The 23,456-nt window shown below is 37.5% G+C and overlaps 1 protein-coding gene and 1 non-coding gene across 3 annotated transcripts in view; both read right to left on the bottom strand.

Moving 5' to 3' along the window:
- Window positions 1–2,220: 2,220 nt before the first annotated feature.
- Window positions 2,221–23,456, bottom strand: part of TRIM24 (tripartite motif containing 24) — an 88,713-nt gene continuing 67,477 nt past the window's right edge. For both annotated transcript variants that reach the window (XM_072964371.1, XM_072964370.1), the window contains exons 11-19: window positions 21,845–22,018; window positions 19,543–19,678; window positions 11,385–11,457; window positions 10,105–10,273; window positions 7,539–7,867; window positions 6,596–6,728; window positions 5,423–5,497; window positions 3,544–3,693; window positions 2,221–3,008 (exon numbers count right to left, since the gene is read on the bottom strand). In XM_072964371.1, coding sequence (XP_072820472.1) covers window positions 2,799–3,008; window positions 3,544–3,693; window positions 5,423–5,497; window positions 6,596–6,728; window positions 7,539–7,867; window positions 10,105–10,273; window positions 11,385–11,457; window positions 19,543–19,678; window positions 21,845–22,018 — 1,449 coding nt within the window. In that variant the 3' untranslated portion in view covers window positions 2,221–2,798. The remainder of the gene's footprint in view (window positions 3,009–3,543; window positions 3,694–5,422; window positions 5,498–6,595; window positions 6,729–7,538; window positions 7,868–10,104; window positions 10,274–11,384; window positions 11,458–19,542; window positions 19,679–21,844; window positions 22,019–23,456) is intronic.
- TRNAA-GGC (transfer RNA alanine (anticodon GGC)) lies at window positions 9,062–9,134 on the bottom strand. Its single transcript has one exon. It is a non-coding gene; the product is annotated as a tRNA-Ala (tRNA).

Below are 23,456 nucleotides of genomic sequence, written 5' to 3' on the forward strand. Positions count from 1 at the left end.
TTCATAGGACATCTGTACAACTGTGTAGTAGTAAAACGTGGACCCTATTTAGCTTGGAAAAGAAGGTAAAACTACCAAGGCAAGAGGACACTTTTTTTTTTTTTAAAAAGCACCTTTCAATTTTCTACCTTTCCATTCAGGAAAGATAAGCAGGGCCTGTAATTCAAAGGACAAAATATGTGCACTACCAGATGCTGGTGCACAACAGCATTTTGAACTGAATATGGTACATACACCCCCCCATCCATTTATACTTCTGCCAAAGCCACGCACATCACTGACTGTGTCCTGGGCTTCTTATTGCCAGAAAGATCAGGTGCTTCAAACCTAGGAAAGCTTTCGATGGGTTGGACTGAGTAAATTCTAGCTCCCCAGGGCCTGCTCATCGCGTGATCACGTTCAGCACTGGGGGCCTTACAACTATGACATGAGGCTATTGGCTCTAAATCCAGAGGGCAATCTCCTGGAGTTTTTGATCAGAGGTAAACACTGGAGTTTTTTAAGTTTAGCTCAAGGTTGCTTGAATTGCACTGACCTTCTGGGAGAAGGCTCTCCAAGTGAGCGTGAGGTATAGTCAGACTCATAGCTTACTTCCATTATAATTTAAGGACTGCTTTGCCGGGATCCACCTGGGCACACAGGCGCTTGTTAATAAGGTCACAAGATGTTAATTTTAAAAACCATTAAGAAAATACTATTTGGAGAGAGAAACACAACATATATTATGTATGATTATAGGAAAGATGGTTTTTCAGCTGCCTTTCATGGAGCAAAATAATGATAAAGGTGAAAGAGAAATACTGTTTTAAAAGACTAATATGGCATTGAATATATCAGTGAAAGGTCTGGGTACATTAGTAGACATTCTGGCTCAAACATTTAGGAAATTATAATTTTTCTCTCTTAAGTGCTACTTCCCTTTGTGATCATCCTCAAAACTTATGTGTTGCCCTGCTTTTACTCAGGAGATAAGTATGGAAGAAGAAACTGTCAGAAGAACAGTATTCTAAGATAGCAACAATAAACTCATTAGCAAAAAGACAATTAAGTGGTATATACACTATTAGCAAAATTTGCTCAAGTCTTTGGAGAATAAATGTCAAATGCATATTCAAAACAATACAACAGCAACTACCCTGAAAGGCATATTTGGAAAGGTGATTAAGACTTTTTAAGCATTAATATATAATTGACATATTATGGACTAGACCCAGGTCCACACAGAAAGTGAGACACTATTGCCAGTAAGTTATTTTCTCGTTTTATCTTTAGTGATATCTGAAAACCCAATGACTTAGCCACAGAATATTTTCAAATTGTCCATTTCAAGAAGTAATGTCATGTAGATAAAAGCAAGTCCTCTAGGTTTAATTCATGGGTGATGACACTATCCAAAGAATAAAATTCTTTCAAGTCAGCTATATTTTTATCCTGTCGGCCTAAAGAGAAAAACTTCCTCAGCCAATTAATGTTTTCTAAATAAAGGCGTACTTTGTCAAACTAAAAAAGTCCATGTGTAGATACTCTGTCAAATGTTAAATTAGCAACTGGCACAACAATTTTCTTCTATCTTAATCCATTTTCCTTCTTTGACACTGAACAACAAGTAAAAGGAATACATGAACGTCAGTTAAACCAGCTAGGTCTGACCCATTAAGAATATGCTTGCCCTCAGAAGATGGGTCTTTTGTATCTCTATCAAGAGAATGAAAATGAAATCCTGAATTAAGCTGGATGAAAGACTCAATTTGAGGTTCTGACACTGAAAAACAGGAAATAGATGCTTCAGAAAATTTTAAATGTCACTATAATTCCCTCCAATTACCTGCTACCAAATTGCACAACACATTTTCATTCCATATTATGAAGACAGATGAAAACCACAGAACTGGTCCCTTTCAGGGGGAATTTATATTTAATGCCCAACAGGGTGTAAGTTGAAGAATACTCACATCAAATATGGCACACACTGCTGTATTTCATATTTTGGGTAGTTCCACTAAAAGCCATAGTGCAAACAATGAGTCTTGTTATAAAAGGATCACCTGCACAGCTAAAAAACAAACAACAAACCACACAGACACACAGCAAAACCAAATGTGTACACTTACTTCCTCAGTGGAAGAAGTTAGATTTAGAAATGTATGAAAAATGGCCTTGAAAACCTGCTATACCAAACACCTCTACAGACAAGAAAAAAACAAAACCAAAAATCAAACATTTGTTTTCCTGCTTTTCCTTTAATACAGTCGCCATCTTACATTATGTACTATTAGGTGCCTTCTTCATAGCATCTAATCTACTTTTTCGTCGCACTGCTGGACATCCTAGGATAGAACTCTTATCACCACTCATATTCATGGAGCACTGCTCTTACGTACAGTACACCTAACTCATGGTTGGTCCATAATTAATGGGTAGTGGTATTTTCTAAAAATGGATTAACGCACACATCCAAACCACATTAAAATTTCAACTTAGGGTTCATACAAAGTCTATCTCCTTCCTATAGTAGCTACCACTCCATTTTGCAGTTTGAAATCCAGTAAGTGGGGAGAATGTCTTTTTATTTTGTTGTTGATGCTGCTTCTTTCTTCCTTTCTCCTTCTTTCCCTCTTTTTCTTTCTTTCTTAATAAGAAGGTTAAAAGAAATGGATTATCAAGGAAATCAAAGTCTAGTAAACATCAAAAACTTAAGAGTGGTCACAAATTCTTCTTGGTAATGATAATTAAATTATTGACAAAATGTTTTTTGAAAACAAACAAATCTAAAAACCAGCACACACCAACGGCGCTGCTTATTTAAGCAACTGGCGTTCCTCTATGCTTTTGAGGCGTTTCTTCCGGGGCTGTACAAAGTCATCATCTGAGTCATCACTATATTTATTATCTTCAGATTCATTCCTGAATTCTGGTTTAGGAAACCTTTTTTCTGGATAAAGATTCTTCAGAAGTTCTTCAAAATAGCTTTCAAGTTTCATACCAGCATTGGCTACTTCTGAGTCAGGCTGTTGAGTAAAAATTAAAATATAAATAAAGAAAAACATTTTAAATAGTCAACAAAAGCAGTAGATTTCTCACATTTTTGTTCCCTTTTACCTCAAGATTATGAATATCAGTGGGTTGTTTGGGGGAAAATGTTTATGGATAGCACTGATACAAAGCCAATAGTCTGGAGCTAGACAAAGTCTAGCGAATGGTCAGATGAAAAATAAATAAGAGGCTTTGACTCTTCTGGATTATTCCATAAGGGTGGTAGTAGCAGGACTGGATTACCAAAGAGAGAGTAAAGAGAAGCCAGAATCAGAGTCATGTAACAAGAATTTCTAGAACAAATTAAATGAAATGTGGAATTCTGGAATGAGTAACCAATACATAGAACAAACTACCAACAAACGGCTGTCAGTCTGACGGATGTGGAGATAAGTCTCGGACTTTTGGAAATTTATGCCACTGTAGATAGGTATCTTGATCTCCTCATTTGTTCATAAGGTGTTTGGTATAATATTACTTTCGAATTGATATTATTTTTTTTCTTCTCACCTCATTGAATTCAGCACAGTTTTGAAAGATCAATCTAAAATCAGCTACAAAATCTTCAGGCTTTGTGTACATGGAATAATCTTCTTGTAATCTTTTCTTGATAGTTGACAAATCCATTGGATTTTTAATTATTTTGTAATAATCAGGCACCTTTCAAAAGACATGAGATGTTACAATAAATAACTAAATTCTACCTGGTTCTAAATAAATCCTACAGGTAGTAGTGTAACATTCAGCTTGTGCTCATTGCTTTTCTCTGTACCATTTTGTCATTGATAAGGAAATCTATTCAGGAAGTTTCTGCAGGCTTCCACACACTGGTAAATGTTTAGTTTCACATTTATCAAAAATTTTCACCAGTTATTTTTAATGGAAAAAAAAACCTTACCACACGTTCCCTCTTACTACTCTCCTTCTTCACTATTAAACAAAAAGCAATCACTAGAAAAAGTACTACTTCCAGTAAGGTTGGACGTGTTTTTGCTGCATGTGTTTTAGCAGGTAGGCTTTGAACCTGGATTTGACCCCTAGCTCTGCCACTCAATAGTGTACTCTTGGCTAAGTTACATCACTGAAACTGTTTCTTTGTACTTCCAACAGGAATCATTCTACCACTCTCACAGGATTTTGTAAAGACTAAATGAGATCATATATATGAAGAAAAAGGGGGCTACTTTGCTGCTGCTGTTACTAACACCAACGTATTAGTGTAACTTATATTGGTGTAATAAGCATTGTAGATAGTGGAAAGTTAAAACTGTCAATGAAAATACATAAGTTAACATTCTTCTTTTTAATACTACTCTCTTATAAGTCAATTTCTTCAAATTCTTCTATTAGTAAAGAGGATTCCTTGACCTGACTATAAGTCAACATCTTAAAGAGCACCAAGTTCCAGGTTAAATTTTTCAGTGAATAACATTCTTATGGGCATATTTTTGCCCTGCCTCTTTTTGCTACACTATAAAAATCATTTATAGTGGATCCTTGAACTGTGGATTTTCTATATGTGGATTTTCTTCATTAAATTCATACTATAACACTACACGATCCGTGGCTGGTTGACTCTGCGGGTACAGAGGGCCGACTGTAAAGTTATACACAGCCTTTCAACTGTGCAGACAGCCGGTGTTCTTAACCTCTGTATTGTTCTAAGAGTCAACTGTATTTCTTTTTCCTATCTCAATTTCTCAAAACTTGTTTTCAAGAAAGAAGTTAACTGTTTAGTAGCTCGATGTATTTACCAAGCCAGTTTTATTTTCCAACCTTGCATTAAGTTTTAAAAATTTATCTAACTGTACAAATCTATTAATTTTTTTCAAAGGAATTTCAGACATCAGAAAATAGAAAAACTTATTTTGAGTCCTTTCTGGCATTCTAAAATTATGCATTAAAGTCACATCAAACTTAAATATGAAGCTTTGTGAAGTTGATGACACACATACGCACAAACACACCCCTCTCCCTCTATTGTTACAGACTACTCATTACTTGAAGTCTAGACCTAGAAATCAAAACACACATAGAGAATTTGGGGAGGTCTTTATCTCAGATGGCAAGTTTTTTTCCCCAACAGCTTAGGATATACACCTAAAACTCCTGAGAGAAACAACTGGTAGAAATCATCCCAGAGAATGGGAGGTAAAATACATTAGCTGAGAAAAAAGAATATGTGAGAAATGAATATAACTTTTGGGCTAGTTTGTTAACATTAAGATGTATTTAAGATCAAAGCATCAGTATGTATGAATAAGCTTTAAGATTTGGATTAATATAAGAAACTTACTATTGAAAAATGGTAGAAACTAGATTCTCATAAATCGAGTTTTAGAAAAATCATCTCACTGTGCAAAAATGCACAAAATGACATAATACTTACAGTTAGAGGAACTGGGTCTTGAAAAGCCAGGCTCATTTCATGGCAGTAAAGAAATAAAAGTAGGCGTTCACACTTCTGCACACACATTAAAAAAAAAAAAAGAAAGAAAATATAATGAAATAATGAAGTCACAGCTAATTTTTAATAACACCATTATAGGTCTCAAAGTACCAGGATAAAAATTAAAACCAGATGAATACAAGAAAAATACTGATACCTGGAGCTTTGATAACCTTTCCAGTCATTGACTCCAGTGTACCGTTTGACATTTTGGGGTGTCTGTGATATGCGAGCAGTCCTTGTAATTACAGGAACAAAAGCAGCATCACTAGAAACCCATCTGAAGTTCTTTAAACATAAATTTCCACTTATCTCTCCAATTTGTGTACTGAATTATTAATGGTCAATAAAAGAAGAACATCCATGTGTTAAGAGATCCAGAGGTGGAGGCTTTCCACGGTGCACTGGGTCCCAAGGCCTCTCTCTGAATGCAGATGGTGCCATCAAGCACCCGGCTACTCCCTGCTCACGGGCTTACCCAGCAACACCGTGTCGCGGTGGCAGCGCTCACCGCACCCTCTCCCGCATGACAACTTTCATACTGACTGTTCTACTTAGTAATTCAGCACAGGAGCTTCTTTAGTAATAAGTACTGGCTTAGTAGCTTTATAAGTTAATTGCAGTTAAATCTACTAGCAGGCTTTGAAGTATAAACCTAGTACCACCTGGCGAAACGATGTAATTTTTTTCCAGGAAGAGTAAACAGAAAAACCCATCCATCTCTTTGGTGACAATTCTTAACAAATTCTGAGGTAGAAAACTTATCCATAGTAGAAAACAAAACTGAAATTCACTACATGTAGCCTGAAAATCCAGGATAAATACATATATAAAGCACACATATTCAATTGAACTTTGTCCAATTAGAGTATTTTAAGTTTCTAGAAAATACATGTATAGCACTGTGATTTTATTTAATTAAAACGTTATAATTTGCCATTATTTAAGATTCTTACATTTTTGTGGGAAAAAAAGTACTAAAGAAGAATGAAGTCAGTACAGAATTTGAACGTACACTTCTTTGAGGAAAGCACCTCTGCATCACAGTACCTGTCTATCACCATACAATGTGCAACCAAAACGACTGTGTAACAGTCTAGGCTGGAAACTTACCCTTTTGTCTATTGGTGTGAGTTTAACAAGGCCTTCGGTTTTCTTTTTTTCTGAGTTGTGACTAGGAGCATCACAATCATATTCAACTTCTGGTTTAGATAAGTCTCGGCAGAAAGTGCAAATCCACTCTCCACTGTTGGGGGATAAAGTATTTGACTGAGTTCCTAACGCATCATTTCTCTCTTCCCCATCTCCCTTTCCCAGCTCTTCCATGCCAAATGTGATACAGAATTATTTATTTGGCATAAACTGTAATCACTGAGGACTTACCATATATCTACTATGTACATGGCACCATGCTGAGGGAGCCTAAGAGCAGAAATACAAGGGCCTAAGTGGTAAAGGAGTTACTTTTAGTCTAGTTGAGGAGCATGAAACCCATGTACAAATAAAACAAAACACATGCATCAGTCTCCGGCCAATATGAGGCATAACTGACATTTTCCCCAAATGATTCAAGAAAAAGAAGTGCTCTTGGTACTATTCTTGCAACTTTAAGTTTGAAATTATAAATTAAACTTTTAAAAGGACAGCCTTTGAAGAACTAGATCAATCCAATGGCTTTTCTTCATTACCATCATCACCTCATAGGGTTTGAGAATTTACTCAAGATGTTTGTAAGTAATATAGCTCAATGTCTGGTAAATAAGACGCAACAGATTATGGCAGTTGTGCATAAGGACCATGTTCTTTACGGAAATCCCCTTGAAATCACTTAAAGGGCTATATATATTTTTTTCTCATCATAACAGACTAGGTTTTTGAGAGAAGCACAGGGAATAAGAGTCAGGGGAAAGCCAATGATGACAATTTTGGAGTATGTACTTATGCCAAGTGGACTTCTACTTGAGTTTTTACGAAGGTTTTATGTTACAATGATCATCCGAAGTTTATTGCATTTATAGTGAAGGAATGTAAGAGAGGGAAGCAAGCACTATCATACCTTGGAAAATTCGCCAATGTGGGCACGTGACAAGAAAGGTGGAATACTTTGGGACATTTCTCACAGCACAGGAGTTCCCCTCCGTTCTGACAAACTGCACACCAGTCCTCATTGGGGTCATCCTCCTTCCTCGTCTCTCCAACATGAAGCGGTGATTTCTGCGAGGCATCTAGCCAGTCAGACTTTCCATTTGAGGAACTTTCCTGGTGAATTCCAGGTTGATCTCCTGTGCTATCAGGGGCATCGGATCTTGGCACAGACTCTTCAGAAGCAGAGCTCTGACTGCTGTTTAAGAGCAGGGAGGTGAGTATGCTTCTTGGATAGTTGGTCTGCAATGGACAGAGGTAACATACGTATTTGTATCTTTTGAACTGGCATTCTTTATTAGCACAATTCTGGACAGCAGACTGCTCACTCATGAGAACCTGCTTATTTCAAAGGAGTCTGTGAATATGCATGAGACCCAAGACAAGAATGTTTACTGCTAACTGTATTAAAGGTCCTAATGGTAAAGAAGACATAGATATCTACTGAAAAATATCTTGAAAACAGAAGATCAGCAGCAGTAAGGAGGTGTGGATAATACAGGAAAAATCTTTGAATCTACTGATGGCTACAGAAATGAGAGAACAGGTGGATAGTGCAGAAGTCAACGTCAGGAAATGTATATACATTTTACTAGAGCTGTGAATTCAAAGTGTACCTAAACACAAAACATGCCTACTGTACATTTTTATCATTCAAAAAAAAGGTATATTATTTTAATTCTTAGAAGTAATTTCACCTCTCCAGGTGCCATTAATAATTTTAAGATGAATCTAAATTCTATGGTGAAGCCTAGGATGGTGAGGTGAAAGTTTCAAATTAAAAACAATCTATTATCTCCTTTAAACATTTAAAAAAATGTTGAAGTAGTTAAAAGCATGGGTATATAATATCATTCTTTGAAGGCAATTATTTAGCTTTTTCTTCTGCTATTTACTTCTGTATTTCTAAATATGCTTCGACTCTATTTCCCCAAATTTTCTATTTTAAACATATTTTCACTTTTAAATATATGTATTTTCCCTACAGTGAAAGATTAAATTTTTCCTTCCTGACTCTCCACACCCTTCTTATACTTACACACACCATTTATACCATCCTCTTAGCATAGATTTATTAAGCATTGATTTCTTTTTAGTTGGTTGGCACCAGTAATAACTGTTTATAGCCAGCATCTATTCCAATTGGTCAGTATCACTGCTGTACTGGTTAAGTAAGTATCCTGAAAAATCAATTTTTGGTCAAATGCGTGTTCAGGTAATATCCTGATTACGCCTAGTTTTTAGTTATCTTTGTATTAAGGTGTTTGCATCATTATGACTATATAAATACTGTGCATTGCATAAGCACAGAATGTACTATGAGTACATTCCTTTTTTATCTTTTTGTTTTTACTATGAGTAAATAATTACCTTATTTTTATTACTTTTTTTGTTTGTTTTGGGGGGAGGTAATTAAATTGATAGATGGATTTTTAGTGGAGGAACTGGGGACTGAACCCAGGACCTTGTGCATGCCAAGCACATGCTCTACCACTGAGCTATACCCTCCCTTCCTCAATTACCTTATTTTTAAATTTAATCCATTTGCTTCTTTTTCTAGCTTATCTATCTCCAAATCATTCTCACAATATCCAACAGGGTTATAAAAGGCTTCTCGATACTGTCAGAACATTTTTCTCACCATTACATACTCCCCTAATGGACTCTTCTGTCCTGCTACAGGGTGTACCGGAGGAGCTGGGGCACTGGGGGCTAACTGCCCTTTTCTTTGCCTCTCTTCTGTGTTAGATCTCATTTCTGGGATCTTATGTCATCCTCTTTCTGGGTTTACTTCAGTTTTGATGAAGCATATTCTCAAATATCTCCCTGAGAATAAGTGCATGGGAATTAAAAATTTAAGACTCTGCATACATGTCTAAAAATGTTTATTTAATCTTTATGCATAATTGATAATCTGCCTGGGTACAGAATTCTGGCTACAAAATATCCTTCCTCACAATTTTGATATTTCTCTATTGTCTTTCAGCTTTGCATGTCTGTGTTGAGGAGCTGGTGACATTATGATGTCTGATCCATTGTATAAGGTGTTTTTTTCCCTCTGGAAGCTTTTAGAACCTGTTTAGAATTCTGGTATTCTGAAACTGATGATGATATGACCTGAGTCTCCTTTTCATTTTATTGTTATGATACTTGGTAGGCCCTTTCCATTCAGATGCCCATGCCCTTCAGTTAACAGGAAGTTTCCTTGTATCACTGCTCTGGCAATTACCTTCCATGTGTTTTACTCCGTTCACTCTTTCAAATGCCCAACCTCCTTGTTTAAGCCTCTGACTTTTTAAACTCTTCTTGTTTTCCATTCAATCAATCATTTTGTTTTAATTTACTGAGAGATTTCTTCAAATTTTTCAACCTTTAGGTTGACAATGCCCTGCCTTTACATTTATCTTCTATGAGCTATTTTAAAGTTTCTCTCATCCTATCCCTTAAGTAGGAATAGTACTGCAATCATAACAAATTACATTTTGAGGCCTTGATTCTTCATCTGATTCTTGTTTCACTATAACAACAGGAAAATCATAATTTTCAGGTGGTCCACTGTTTTCCTGTTTTATTCGGATTGGCTCCAACATGACCACTGGGACTTTGTGTGTAGAATCAGCTCCTGCTGGTTTGCTGGAAGAGCCAGAGCTGTAAGTATAAAGAAGAAAGAAAGAAAGAAAGAAATCTAAGAAAGCTACTTTAAGTATCTCAAAGTATAACAATAGCTTTTGGGATAATGCTTTATCTTCACAGCAATGGTAACTATGTTACATCAGCAATAAATGATCCTTAACTGAAATGCATCTGCTGCAGGCAAAACAGTTTCAATAATGTATTAAAAAAATGTACTAAATATTCACCTATCTAAATAGTTAACATTATATACCTGGAAAGACATTTAAATAAATTTAAATAAAACCTGAATTAAAAGAAAACTGACTTCAATATCCTGAGGCTGTAAAATTAGGCAGCCAGATCTCAGAACTATCTCAGAATTAGCACTTTTTCTTAGGTTTTCCCATTTCCTTCTCTAGTCAGTGACAAAGAAAACTCTAGGTCCACATTGAAGACTTACTGTCACAAATTGTGAACATAATTAACTAGGGATGTAATTTTTTGGTGTTCTGCTGTTTAAAAAAAGTAGTGGGACAAAAGCCTTTTTACAGACAGCTACTATGTTTTCATAGTTATTAAAGGCAAGTTTCTTCCTTTCAGAGAAAGCTTTTTCCAAATGATTAGGAAAGTAAGAATTGGGTTCACTATTTAGGGGAAACTGGCAGACATGAGTGGATGCATAAATCAGTAAGTTACAATAAAATTTCCACAACTGTAGATTAATTTATTTTAAAGCAGAATCAATGTTTGGCCATTAGAAAAGTCAGAGAACAAAGTTAGTATAAAATTATTATTTGTTCCAAGAAGCTCCCCCCAAATTATTTGTTTTCCTTAAGTTCTTACTTGTGCATTTCCCTACACAGTACGCTGAGTTACACATATTTCATTTCTGTTTTCCCTGCTATTATGCTAAAGTCAGAGATATTTTATTTTCTACATACATTTTTGTATCTTTAAAGATAAAATTGTACTTTACTTAACCCATTAATTAAATTAACATATAATAATTATTAAAAATTTAATTGAAAAGTTGGAAATAAAGGATGTTGTTCAAAATGTTTTGAGTACGAAAGCACACTGAGCACTGACAAGAGAAATCTCGTCACCGATTTCATGCACTAGAGAATAAATTAAGTCAGTTTACCTTCCTCGGCTCCCAACGCTGGAGGCACTCGGTGAACGTATTGGCGGGTGTACACTTGTCATAGTAACAGGTCCTGAGAAGGAAATCATACACATTCATAAAGTGAATTAATAACTGTATTTAATTCCTATTGAATGTTCTTAGTACTACACTAAAATTGGAAACACATAATGAAATTGTACAAAAGAGTAAGTAGTTGCTGAACTCCCAGCACTGTTTGGGTTCCCTTCAACTAGCAGGGCTCAACTCAACCTCAGCACTATTGACATTTTGGGCCAGGAAATTCTTTGACGCAGGAGGCCTGTATGTGCACTGTAAAAACATTCGGCAGCATCCCTGGCCTCGACCAGAGATGCCAGTAGCATCTCTCCACACATAGCATCCAGGGGTGTGACAATCAAAGATCTCTCCAGACACTGTTGAATGTCCCATGTTAGAGTAACCAGGGCAGGAGCTTAGTGAGGACACTGGTGACAGTGAAAGCTACAGAGGACAAGAAAACATTGGTAGGGGCTGATAAAAGTAGTCCAAGAAAGCAAGCCACACAGATGCTAATTAACGGAAGGCACTGAAGCAAATATTCTACTAGGCAATACACAGAAGGCACTTTGTCCAGAGGCTGACACAGAATCAGTACCAGCTAAATGTGAGCTTTAGCAATATTGCCAAAATAGTTTACAGAAACGTTTTGTCCAGTCATACTCCCACCGTCACGTTCCATCCAAAGAGAGAACATGATAGTATAGGTAACTTATCAAAAAGAGAAACTATAGACTTCCGGAAGATGGAGGAGTAGAAGGATGCTCGCAGCTCACCCTCTCCCACATATACACCAAGACCCACATCTACAGACCCACTCAGCCAACCAGAGCACCTGCGGAACTCCGACAGAACATCGCCCTCTTCAAAAGATAAAGACGCCAAAAATCTGGTAGGAGAAAAGGAAAAAAGAAAGAACAAAAGGCAAAGCAGCGCGGGACGGGTCCCGCGGGGAGGGAGCGGCAAAGGAGGACTGGTGCTCGCTCGCTGGGTCTCCCCTCTCCAACTGAGAGGCCAGCGGGATGGAGGGGGAGCCTCCGAGGCTCGGTTCTGTACAGAGCAGCCCTTGTCTGACAGAACTAAGTTAAACGGGCACAGAGCGTCCCCCCCCGACGCCCAGCCTGAGACGCGGGCCGGCAGCGGCGGGCAGGGCCAGGCTGCACAAGCCGGGCGGAGGACGTGGGCGGCTGCACGGAGGCAGCCCCGGGGGACTGCAAGGGGCTGGGAGCCGTGGCTGTGGGTGTACAGGACAGAACAACCTGGGCCCTCCATAAAACAGCAAGGTTGATGTGCTCTCGGGGGAAGGGTGCATCCCCCATCTCTGAAAACCCGCGTAAACTTTTCAGGGGAAGAGAGGCGGGGCTCAGGCACAGCCACCATATTCTCCGGCGCTGAGCACCCAGGCGGGGGCGGGGGCGGGGGCGGGGGTGAACCCTGCATCCGCACGGAAGGGCTTAGCAGCCTCAAAGGCCAGACTGAGACAGGCCTACAGCCCAGGGCAGATAGGATCCTTCCATCCTGGTCCCGCAGAGAACTTGCTCCACAAAGACAAACAAGCAGCTGGGTCTTGGCTCGGAGCAGGGACGAGGCTGCCCCTCGGTCTTCCCCGAGCCCACCCGCGGAGTGCGACCAGGGCGGAGCGTGCAGCCGCACAGAGCAGTGGAGCTACAGGCGGCGCAGGCAGGGGGAGAGCGGCCCCCCGCCTGTCGGGCAGGAACACAACCCCTGACCGAGGTGCTGGGAAGGGGCACGACCCGCCCTCCAGCCTGGCCAGTCTGCAACATCTGACTGCGGCATCCGGAGGGGCAGTGACCCGCCCGCCCACAGCAGAGGAGAGCTGCACCTGACCCCGTGTTAGGAGGAGGCGCGATCTGCTTGCCAACAGGTGCTGGGAGCAGCACAGAAGAGGGTGCCAAAAGAGGGCCTATGAAAACAAGCTGAGCTTCCAAAACAGGACGAAGACAGAAGGACTTCACATTAAAAGCACACAGACTCCAGGAGAACATCGACAACCCCCCCCCTTTTTTTTCAAATCTGTTTTTACCTGTTCTATTTTCTATTACTCTCTTAATTTTTACTTCTTAATTCATTTCTATTTCTCCTGGGTTTTGATGTCCTGTTATTGATTAGACACAGGTTTCAAATACATCTATTCATCTCCCCACCCCTTTTCTTTCTTTTTTTTTTTAAAGGTTTTAAAAGGACGTCTCAACCAGATTAATACTCTGCTTCAACTCGCTCTTCTATTACTCATTATACACTGTTTTCAAACTCTATCTCCCTTCTTTTAAAAATCTCTCTCTCTTATTTTTTTCTTTTTTTCCCCCTAAGTTCTATTCCTAAATAGGCATTGATAGATAAAATCCTTAAGATCCAAAATAGACAGAGAGGTATGAGCAAGATGAAGAAGCAGAGAAACCATTCCCAATTAAAAGAACAAGAGGAATCCCCTGAAAGAAAGATCAATGAAATAGACATCGATAGCCTACTAGATCAAGATTTCAAAAAAGGAGTGATCAAAGTGCTGAAGGAACTAAAAGAGACAGTGTTTAGAGATATAAAATATGTCAAAAATGAAACTGAAGCTATAAAGAAGAGCCAAGTAGAATGGGTAAACTCATTGAAAGAAATGAGGAATGATCTAATAGCTGTGCAAAGCCGACTAGATAACGCAGAGGAACGAATTAGTGATCTAGAAGACAGGGCAATAGAAAGCACCCATTCAGAAGAACTACAAGATAAGCAAATAAAAAATAATGAAAATAGCATAAGGGACCTATGGGATAATATAAAGCGTCCCAATCTTCACATAATAGGGGTCCCAGAAGGGGAAGAAGGATCAAAGGGGATTGAAAGGTTTTTGAAGAAATCATGACTGAAAACTTCCCAAACTTAAAGAAGGAATCAGATATCCAAGTACAGGAAGCTCAGAGGGTCCCAAACAGGAAGAATCCAAATAGACCCACACCAAGACATATCATAATCAAGATGGCCAGAGTCAAGGATAAAGAAATGATTCTAAAGGCAGCAAGAGAAAAGCAAAGAGTGAAGTACAAGGGAACCCCCATAAGGCTCTCAGCTGATTTCTCTACACAAACACTACAGGCCAGAAGGGAGTGGCAAGATATATTCAAAGCCCTGAATGAGAAAAAGATGCAGCCTAGGATACTTTATCCAGCAAGGCTATCCTTTAGGATAGAAGGAGAAAAAAAGAGTTTCACAGACAAAAAAAAAGCTGCAGGAGTTTAGCAACACTAAACCCACGCTAAAAGATATATTGAAAGGGCTATTCTAAATAGAAAAGCAGCAGGATGCTACAGAAATGAGAAACTCACAACTGGAAAGGTGATAACTCATGAATTACAAATAAAGAAAACATACAAATTGCTGAGAGTGGGAGAGGGAGGCAGGGAAATACAGAATATTTTTTTTCTTTCTTTTTTAAATCTTTTTAACAGTAGGATGGGTTTGAGATCATGTTACTATCAGTTTAATAAAAACAGGTATAGTAATGGGTTAATAGATTTACAAAAAAGGGTAACCACAAGTCAAAAATTTACAAGGGAGTCACAAAAATTAAATAAAATCCATGATAATACAAAGGAAAATTACCAAACCACAAAAGGAAGAAGAAAGGAACAAAGAGGATATACCAATTCAACTGCAAAGATAAGTTCAAAATGGTAATAAACACACATCTATCATTAATTACTGTAAGTGTTAATGGACTAAATGCTCCAGTCAAAAGACATAGGGTGGCAGACTGGATAATAAAGCAAGAACCTTCAATATGCTGCATACAAGAGACCCACTTTAGGGAGAAGGACACATATAGATTGAGAGTGAAAGGATGGAAAAGGATATGCCATGCAAATGGAAAAGCCAAAAAAACAGGTGTTGCAGTACTGATTTCAGACAAAATAGACTTTAAAACAAAGGCCATAAAGAAAGATAAAGAAGGACATTTTATAATGATTAAAGGAGTGATACAAGATGAAGATATTACACTCGTTAATATATATGCACCCAATATAGGAGCACCTAAGTACATACAAGAATTACTAACAGAGATAAAGGGGGATATTGATGGGAATACAATCATAGTTGGAGATTTTAACACCACATTAACATCACTAGACAGATCTTCCAGACAGAAAATAAACAAGGCAACAGAGAAATTAAATACTACAATAGAAAAACTAGATTTGGTGAATATTTTCAGAGCATTACACCCCCAAAAAATAGAATATACATTCTTTTCAAGTGCACATGGAACATTTTCCAGGATCGATCATGTACTTGGACACAAAAGAAACCTCAACAATTTTAAGAAGATAGAAATTATCTCAAGCATCTTTACCGACCACAATGCCATGAAACTGGAAATCAACAACAAAGAAACAAAGGAGAAAAAAAGGAAAGCATGGAGATTAAACAATATGTTATTGAAAAAACAATGGATCAATGAGGAAATCAAAGCTGAAATTAAAAAATACCTTGAGACAAACGATAATGAAAGCACAACCACTCAAAACCTATGGGATACAGCAAAGGCAGTGCTAAGAGGGAAGTTTATAGCGATATAGGCCTTCCTCAAAAAGGAAGAACAATCTCAAATAAACAAGTTAACCCACCACCTGAATGAATTAGAAAAAGAAGAACAAAAAGCCCCAAAAAGCAGCAGAAGGAAGGAAATAATAAAGATCAGAGAGGAATTAAATACAATAGAGATTAACAAGACCATAGAAAAAATCAACCGAACCAAAAGCTGGTTTTTTGAAAAAGTAAATAAAATCGACAAACCTCTGGCCAAACTCACAAAGAAGAGAGAGCACAAATTAGCAAAATAAGAAAGGAAAATGGAGAAATTACAACAAACAAAATAGAAATACAGAATATCATACGAGAATATTATGAAAAACTATATGGAACCAAACTGGATAACCTACAGGAGATGGACAAGTTTCTGGAAACATACTGTCCACCAAAACTGAATCAAGAAGAAACTGAACACTTGAACAATCCGATCACTAGAAAGGAAATAGAAATAGCAATTAAAAACCTCCCTACAAATAAAAGTCCAGGACCGGATGGCTTCACCAGGGAATTCTACCAAACATACAAAGAAGAACTCATACCAGTCCTTCTCAAACTCTTCCAGACGATTGAAAAGGAGGGAATACTCCCAAACTCATTCTATGAAGCCACCATCACCCTGATACCAAAACCAGGCAAAGACACTACAAAAAAAGAGAATTATAGGCCAATATCACTGATGAACATAGACGCCAAAATCCTCACCAAAATTTTAGCAAATAGAATCCAACAACACATAAAAAAGATTATACATCATGACCAAGTGGGGTTAATCCCAGGGACACAAGGCTGGTTCAACATACGCAAATCAATCAATGTAATACATCACATCAACAAGAGAAAGGACAAAAACCACATGATCATCTCAATCGATGCAGAAAAAGCATTTGATAAAATTCAACATCCATTTATGATAAAAACTCTCACCAAAGTGGGTATAGAAGGAACATATCTCAACATAATAAAAGCTATATATGACAAACCTACAGCCAGCATAGTACTCAACGGTGAAAAACTCAAAAGCTTCCCACTAAAATCTGGGACAAGACAAGGATGCCCACTATCACCCCTCCTAGTCAACATAGTCCTGGAAGTCCTAGCCACAGCAGTTAGGCAAGAGAAAGAAATAAAAGGGATCCAAATTGGAAAAGAAGAGGTAAAAGTGTCATTATATGCTGATGACATGTTACTATATATAGAAAACCCTAAAAGGTCCACACAAAAGCTACTAGAGCTGATTGAAGAATTCAGCAAGGTAGCAGGTTACAAGATTAATGTTCAAAAATCAGTTGCATTTCTTTACACTAACGATAAATCAACAGAAAAAGAAAGTAAAGAAGCAATCCCCTTTAAAACAGCACCCGAAGTAATAAAATATCTGGGAATAAATCTAACCAAGGAGGTGAAAGAATTATACACAGAAAACTATAAACCATTGATGAAGGAAATTAAAGACGACTTTAAAACATGGAAAGATATTCCATGCTCCTGGATTGGAAGAATCAATATTGTTAAAATGGTCACACTGCCCAAAGCAATCTACAGATTTAATGAAATCCCTATCCAACTACACAGGACATAGTTCACAGAACTAGAACAAATCATAATAAAATTTATATGGAACCATCAAAGACCTAGAATTGCCAAAGCATTACTGAAGAAAAAGAAAGAGGCTGGAGGAATAACTCTCCCAGACTTCAGACAATACTATAGAGCTACAGTAATCAAGACAGCATGGTATTGGTACCAAAACAGACATATGGACCAATGGAACAGAACAGAGAGCCCCGAAATGAACCCACAAACTTTTGGTCAACTCATCTTCGACAAAGGAGGCAAGAATATACAATGGAATACAGACAGTCTCTTCAGCAAATGGTGTTGGGAAAACTGGACAGCAGCATGTAAAACAATGAAGCTAGAACACACCCTTACACCATATACAAAAATCAACTCAAAATGGATTGAAGACTTAAACATAAGACAAGATACAATAAACCTCCTAGAGGAAAACATAGGCAAAACATTATCTGACATACATTTCAAAAATTTTCTCCTAGAAGAAATAAAAGCAAGAATAAACAAATGGGACCTAATGAAACTTACAAGCTTCTGCAGAGCAAAGGAAACCAGAAATAAAACAAGAAGAAAACCTACGGAATGGGAGAAAATTTTTGCAAGTGAAACCGACAAAGGCTTGATCTCCAGAATATATAAGCAGCTCATATGACTCGATAAGAAAAAAATAAACAACCCAATCCAAAAATGGGCAGAAGACCTAAACAAGCAATTCTCCAAGGAAGACATACAAATGATCAAAAAGCACATGAAAAAATGTTCAATATCACTAATTATCAGAGAAATGCAAATCAAAACTACAATGAGGTATCACCTCACACCAGTCAGAATGGCCGTCATTCAAAAATCCACAAATGACAAATGCTGGAGAGGCTGTGGAGAAAGGGGAACCCTCCTACACTGCTGGTGGGAATGCAGTTTGGTGCAGCCACTATGGAAAACAGTGTGGAGATTCCTCAAAAGACTAGGAATAGACTTACCATATGACCCAGGAATCCCACTCCTGGGCTTGTATCCAGAAGGAAATCTACTTCAGGATGACACCTGCACCCCAATGTTCATAGCAGCACTATTTACAATAGCCAAAACATGGAAACAGCCTAAATGTCCATCAACAGGTGACTGGATAAAGAAGATGTGGTATATTTATACAATGGAATACTACTAGCCATAAAAACCGACAACGTAACGCCATTTGCAGCAACATGGGTGCTCCTGGAGAATGTCATTCTAAGTGAAGTAAGCCAGAAAGAGAAAGAAAAATACCATATGAGATAGCTCATATGTGGAATCTAAAAAACAAAAACCAAAACAAACAAACAAAAACAAAGCATAAATACAGGACAGAAACAGACTCATGGACAGAGAATACAGACTTGTGGTTACCAGGGGGGTAGAGGGTAGGAAGGGATAGACTGGGATTTCAAAATTGTAGAATAGATAAACAAGATTACACTATCTAGCACAGGGAAATATACACAAAATGTTATGATAAATCACAGAGAAAAAAATGAAAAAAAAAAGGAGGGGGACATGAGAAAGGTTTTGGAATTAATGGCTTTGTTTATAACCTTGATTGTAGCGATGGTTTCATAAGTGTATGCATATGTCGAAACTTATCAGATTGTATATATTAAATAATCAGGATCTTTTGGTATATCAGTTATACTTCAATAAAGCTGTTTTTAAATAGAGAAAAAAAAGAGAAACTATAAGACTGCTTGTCTTCTAGGAGTGCTATAATGTCTCTAAATCTGTTGAAATTGAAAATGTACAGAGGTTTACCTTTTGCTTCCCACTCTGAAAGCATATTAATTTTAAAGAGTATGCAAAATTCAGACCCATCTCAATCACACAACAAAAGGAGGGGGGAGGGTGATTTTTAAAATTCAAGTAGAATAAAAACTGAAAAAACACTGATAAAATTAAAAGAAGTTCATTTTACCTGCAAGGCCTGGAGATGGCACTGAGGAATTTGGTGACTGAACAGTTCTGTTGGAGGGTGGTCTTGGCTGGCCATGATCTAGACTAGTATCTTTCCTCACAATATTGTCCAGCATAATTGTACTTGAACAGTCAATCTTATAAGAAAAGAAATTATTTCATGGCATCCGACTTTGCAAGTTAAGAGCTACTTTAAATTCATAAGAAAATTTTAATAGTTTAATTACTGTCAAATAATAAAATATACAAATATCATATTTGGGAAGTTTTGATGCATATTTTCCCCATAAACAATCTTGAACAAAGTTTTCACATCTCTTAATATACCATCTTAAAAAATATACTGAGTCACATTATCTCAGAAGTCATAAGCCAGGAGAAAGGAGTATTTTGTGTTGCATCCTTAACAATTAAAACAAAATTTTTTTCTTAATTTATTTGAAAGTAACAAAAGGTACCAATTAGAAGAAAAAACTTTGTGAGAAGGATAGCACGATTTCACATTTTGCAAATTTCTTTAGTGTCTGGCTTAATAATAGCCACCTGGATTCTTGTATCTGCTTCTGTACTCAGTCTGCTGAGATTTGTGGTTTTGGATGAAGAATATGAAGAAAATCTGGTCTTACCCAGGAAGGACCTTGTGGAATCTCTGAAAAGGTTGTAGGGACCCCCATGTCTTTGGCCTACACTTTGGAAACTGATGCCATGGTTTGCACTAGATAGATGAAGTAAGTCCACACATAACATTTCCAGAACACTAACTTCACTTAAATACATTATTACTGTTTGGTGGGAAAAAAATTGATCACTTATAGATTCTTTCTTTAATGTAAGAGCTATATAAATAACACTTCTTTCCTAATTGACTGCTAGGCCAATATACTGATTGCTATTGAGTAAGATTTTAGTACTTTGGATGCAAGTATTTTAATGTTTAAATATATCATTTATTTCCTAAGAATGTCTCTGTCATTAAAATCCAATTCAATTGTCTAACATAGTTCTAACATTTCTCAACCAAAATTCTTCATGAAAATTAAGTCCTACCGTCCAAGGGCACAGATGGTATATAATGAATTTACTTTTCGCCTCTGCATCTAGAATGGTACTAGTTATGAACCATCCTTGGTAGGATTGAGGATTCAGGAAATAGTCACTCAAATCAGTTTCTTTATTCTGTGGTTCAGATGAGGAATTCCAGTTGCCAGAGGCTCGTGGACAAAGGGTCATCTGTATTTGAGGACTGCAGGGGAAGATGTCCTTCTGGGCGCCCTTTCAGTTGGGGGAGGCGGGAAGTACATAGGGTTATTTATGCTTAATATTCTTTGGGCGTTGCCTTGGCCAATATTTTTCAGTGTGCAAAAAGTACCAGAATGATTGGATTTGTTAGATCTTAATGTAAGAAAAGTTATTTACGTTGTGGAGTAATCCTAAAAGCTAAAATAAAATTATAGGAATGAGACAAAAGAAGTTTTCCTATGTACCACCTATGCATGAAAAATACAGGTATTCTACCCATTTAAAGCATAAAACAACTATTTAAAAAACAAAATAACTGGTAAAGTTATGATGCAACTTTTAGGAACTATTAGTGGATCTCAGTAAGTTGAAAACCAAACTAAACAAACATTTTTAAGTTCTTTCACAATCTTACAAGATTTCTTGAAAGTTTTTAATGTTTGTATGCATGATTACCTAAGCTTGCAGGAGAGAAACAGTAAAACAAGTACCAACTTATGTGTGGAGATCTGCCTATAGAATGTTACATTTTCTGCCTCTGAAAAAGATTTTTTAAGAAGTCATACTGACAAAGTTAGTTTAGAGGGTAAATATACTTAATTTAAATATAAGAGAAATCAGAGGTAATTTTACACTAGTCAGTATAACCTAAAAGAAAATGTTTTCATTTCTGTTATTATATCTGTCTCCATCTCTTCTGATGTCTATTATATTCTAGCCTCCCTCTCTAACCTTATTCTAATATATCACATCCCTGCAGCTCAGCTTTCCAGTACCCCTCCCATGTCCTCACTTCTCTCCTTTCCCAGCTTAGATTCCATATTCCATCACCATAATCCTTCATTTACACTTTTAACTCCAGTGCCCTGAAAGATATTCTGCAGCATGTTCAAGTATCAATATTAATCTCTTTATTTTTCTTGCTGTTACAATATTTCTAAAGGATAAAAGTAACTTCTAAAATCACACACAACCTATAATCCAACAAATCCATGTCTTTTACCAGATTCAAGTTCAGTTAAAATATTGGAAAGATTCTTAGTATGACATTTGTGGATACTTACGTCTGGAAGAGAAGGAAGATTATAGGGACCTCCCACTGGTGAGCTCAAGTCAATCACAGGCGAACCAAAGGCCTTCCCATCATATCCCGCCGCACTAGTAATGGTGGGGCTGGAAGGAGTCGAAGACGTGCTGTTGGCAGCTGATGGGGCAGCCTGCCCGCTGCTGATCTGCCACTGTAGCGGCAAGAAGGAAAGAAGAAAGGTTCTATCAGCAGGCCTGTCACATACAGTGTCCATCTAATCCCTGTTCCAGACACAAAACACAGTAAAAGAAGAATGTGCTATTTGAATCCAATTGTAATTTTAATGGAAAGGGGAGAGGGCACAGGTATACATAATTTTTCATCAGTCCTGTCCAAAAATAAAAAATGAAAAGCACTGATTTTTACCAGAAGACCACAGTATCCAATCTTGGAAAGCTTATACACATTGGAAAATCAATATAAATATATACACAGCAACTTCAAGGTAAAGATGGAGGGCAAAAATATACATTTTCTTCTTTCTGTCCCTACCTGATATACCTGAAACTAAAATGACAGTTAAAGGAAACTTTTTTAAAAGGTATTGACCCATAAATACAAAGAAAACAGGAGAGAAGACAGAAATCGCATTTTGGAAGCTGGAAAGCAAATGGACAAAAAGCAAATGAATTGGTCACTTTGATAAAGCTGAAACCTAAGCTGGCAGTGAGGAAACAGAGAAGTAAACCAGCATTAACTGCAGAACTCCTAGGAGCTTGGGAATTAGGAGCATAAGAGGTGAAACTGGGGCTAAAATTACAGGATGATCTATTGAGTCTGTTTAAGAAGGATTAAATGTCACACTCCTTCCCTGTTTTATCTGTAGCTACCTCAAGATAGTAAGGATGTCCTCTACTTCAATAGAAGGCTGAAAGTTTATTCTCTAGAATAGGTAAAACCGTATCTTTGCACTGAAGGGCACCAGGCTCAGTTGAAGGCAGAAGTATTGCACTGACAATGAGAATTAAGAAACCATACACACATTGAATGCTGAGCTTCCTGCCCAGGCTGCCTCTGGCCACCACCAACCTTCTCCCCTTAGAGGGCTTCAATGAGCAGGCAGGCCCTGCATTTGAGGCATAAAACAGAAAGATCTTCTGGGAACTGGGCCACTACCTAAAGATGGCAACACTAATAACTCTCCTAATAAACATGCCTAGCAGCCCTCATAAAAACGCAGAACCTCAGCCACCAAACATTAGCCCCACAGCGTGGCTTTCAGGTTTCCTGTCTGGTTGTTTTCACTCATTTCTCAGATATCAACAGGTAATTAAGCATCAATACACAACTGAGGAAACCCTGTCATTTATGTTAGAGGCTGAGATAAATACTTTAATACTAGGAATGCTAAAGTACGCAGAAATGACCTCTGCTGCTGTCTAAAAAAATAAGGTTTGATGGATGGATGGATAAGTGAGTATAACGATAATAAGTAAGAAGGCAAACAGACTAATCCGTCCCCTATACAATTGTTCCAACTTAACTATGTTTGAAAAATTTCAAAATAAAATACTGGGGGAAGGAAAACCAACTAAGAGGTATTTTAAGACTATGCAGGGGAAAAAAATTCCCAAACACAGCATCATTTA

Source organism: Vicugna pacos, chromosome 7, assembly GCF_048564905.1.
Source record: "Vicugna pacos chromosome 7, VicPac4, whole genome shotgun sequence".
Taxonomy (NCBI): Eukaryota; Metazoa; Chordata; class Mammalia; order Artiodactyla; family Camelidae; genus Vicugna; species Vicugna pacos.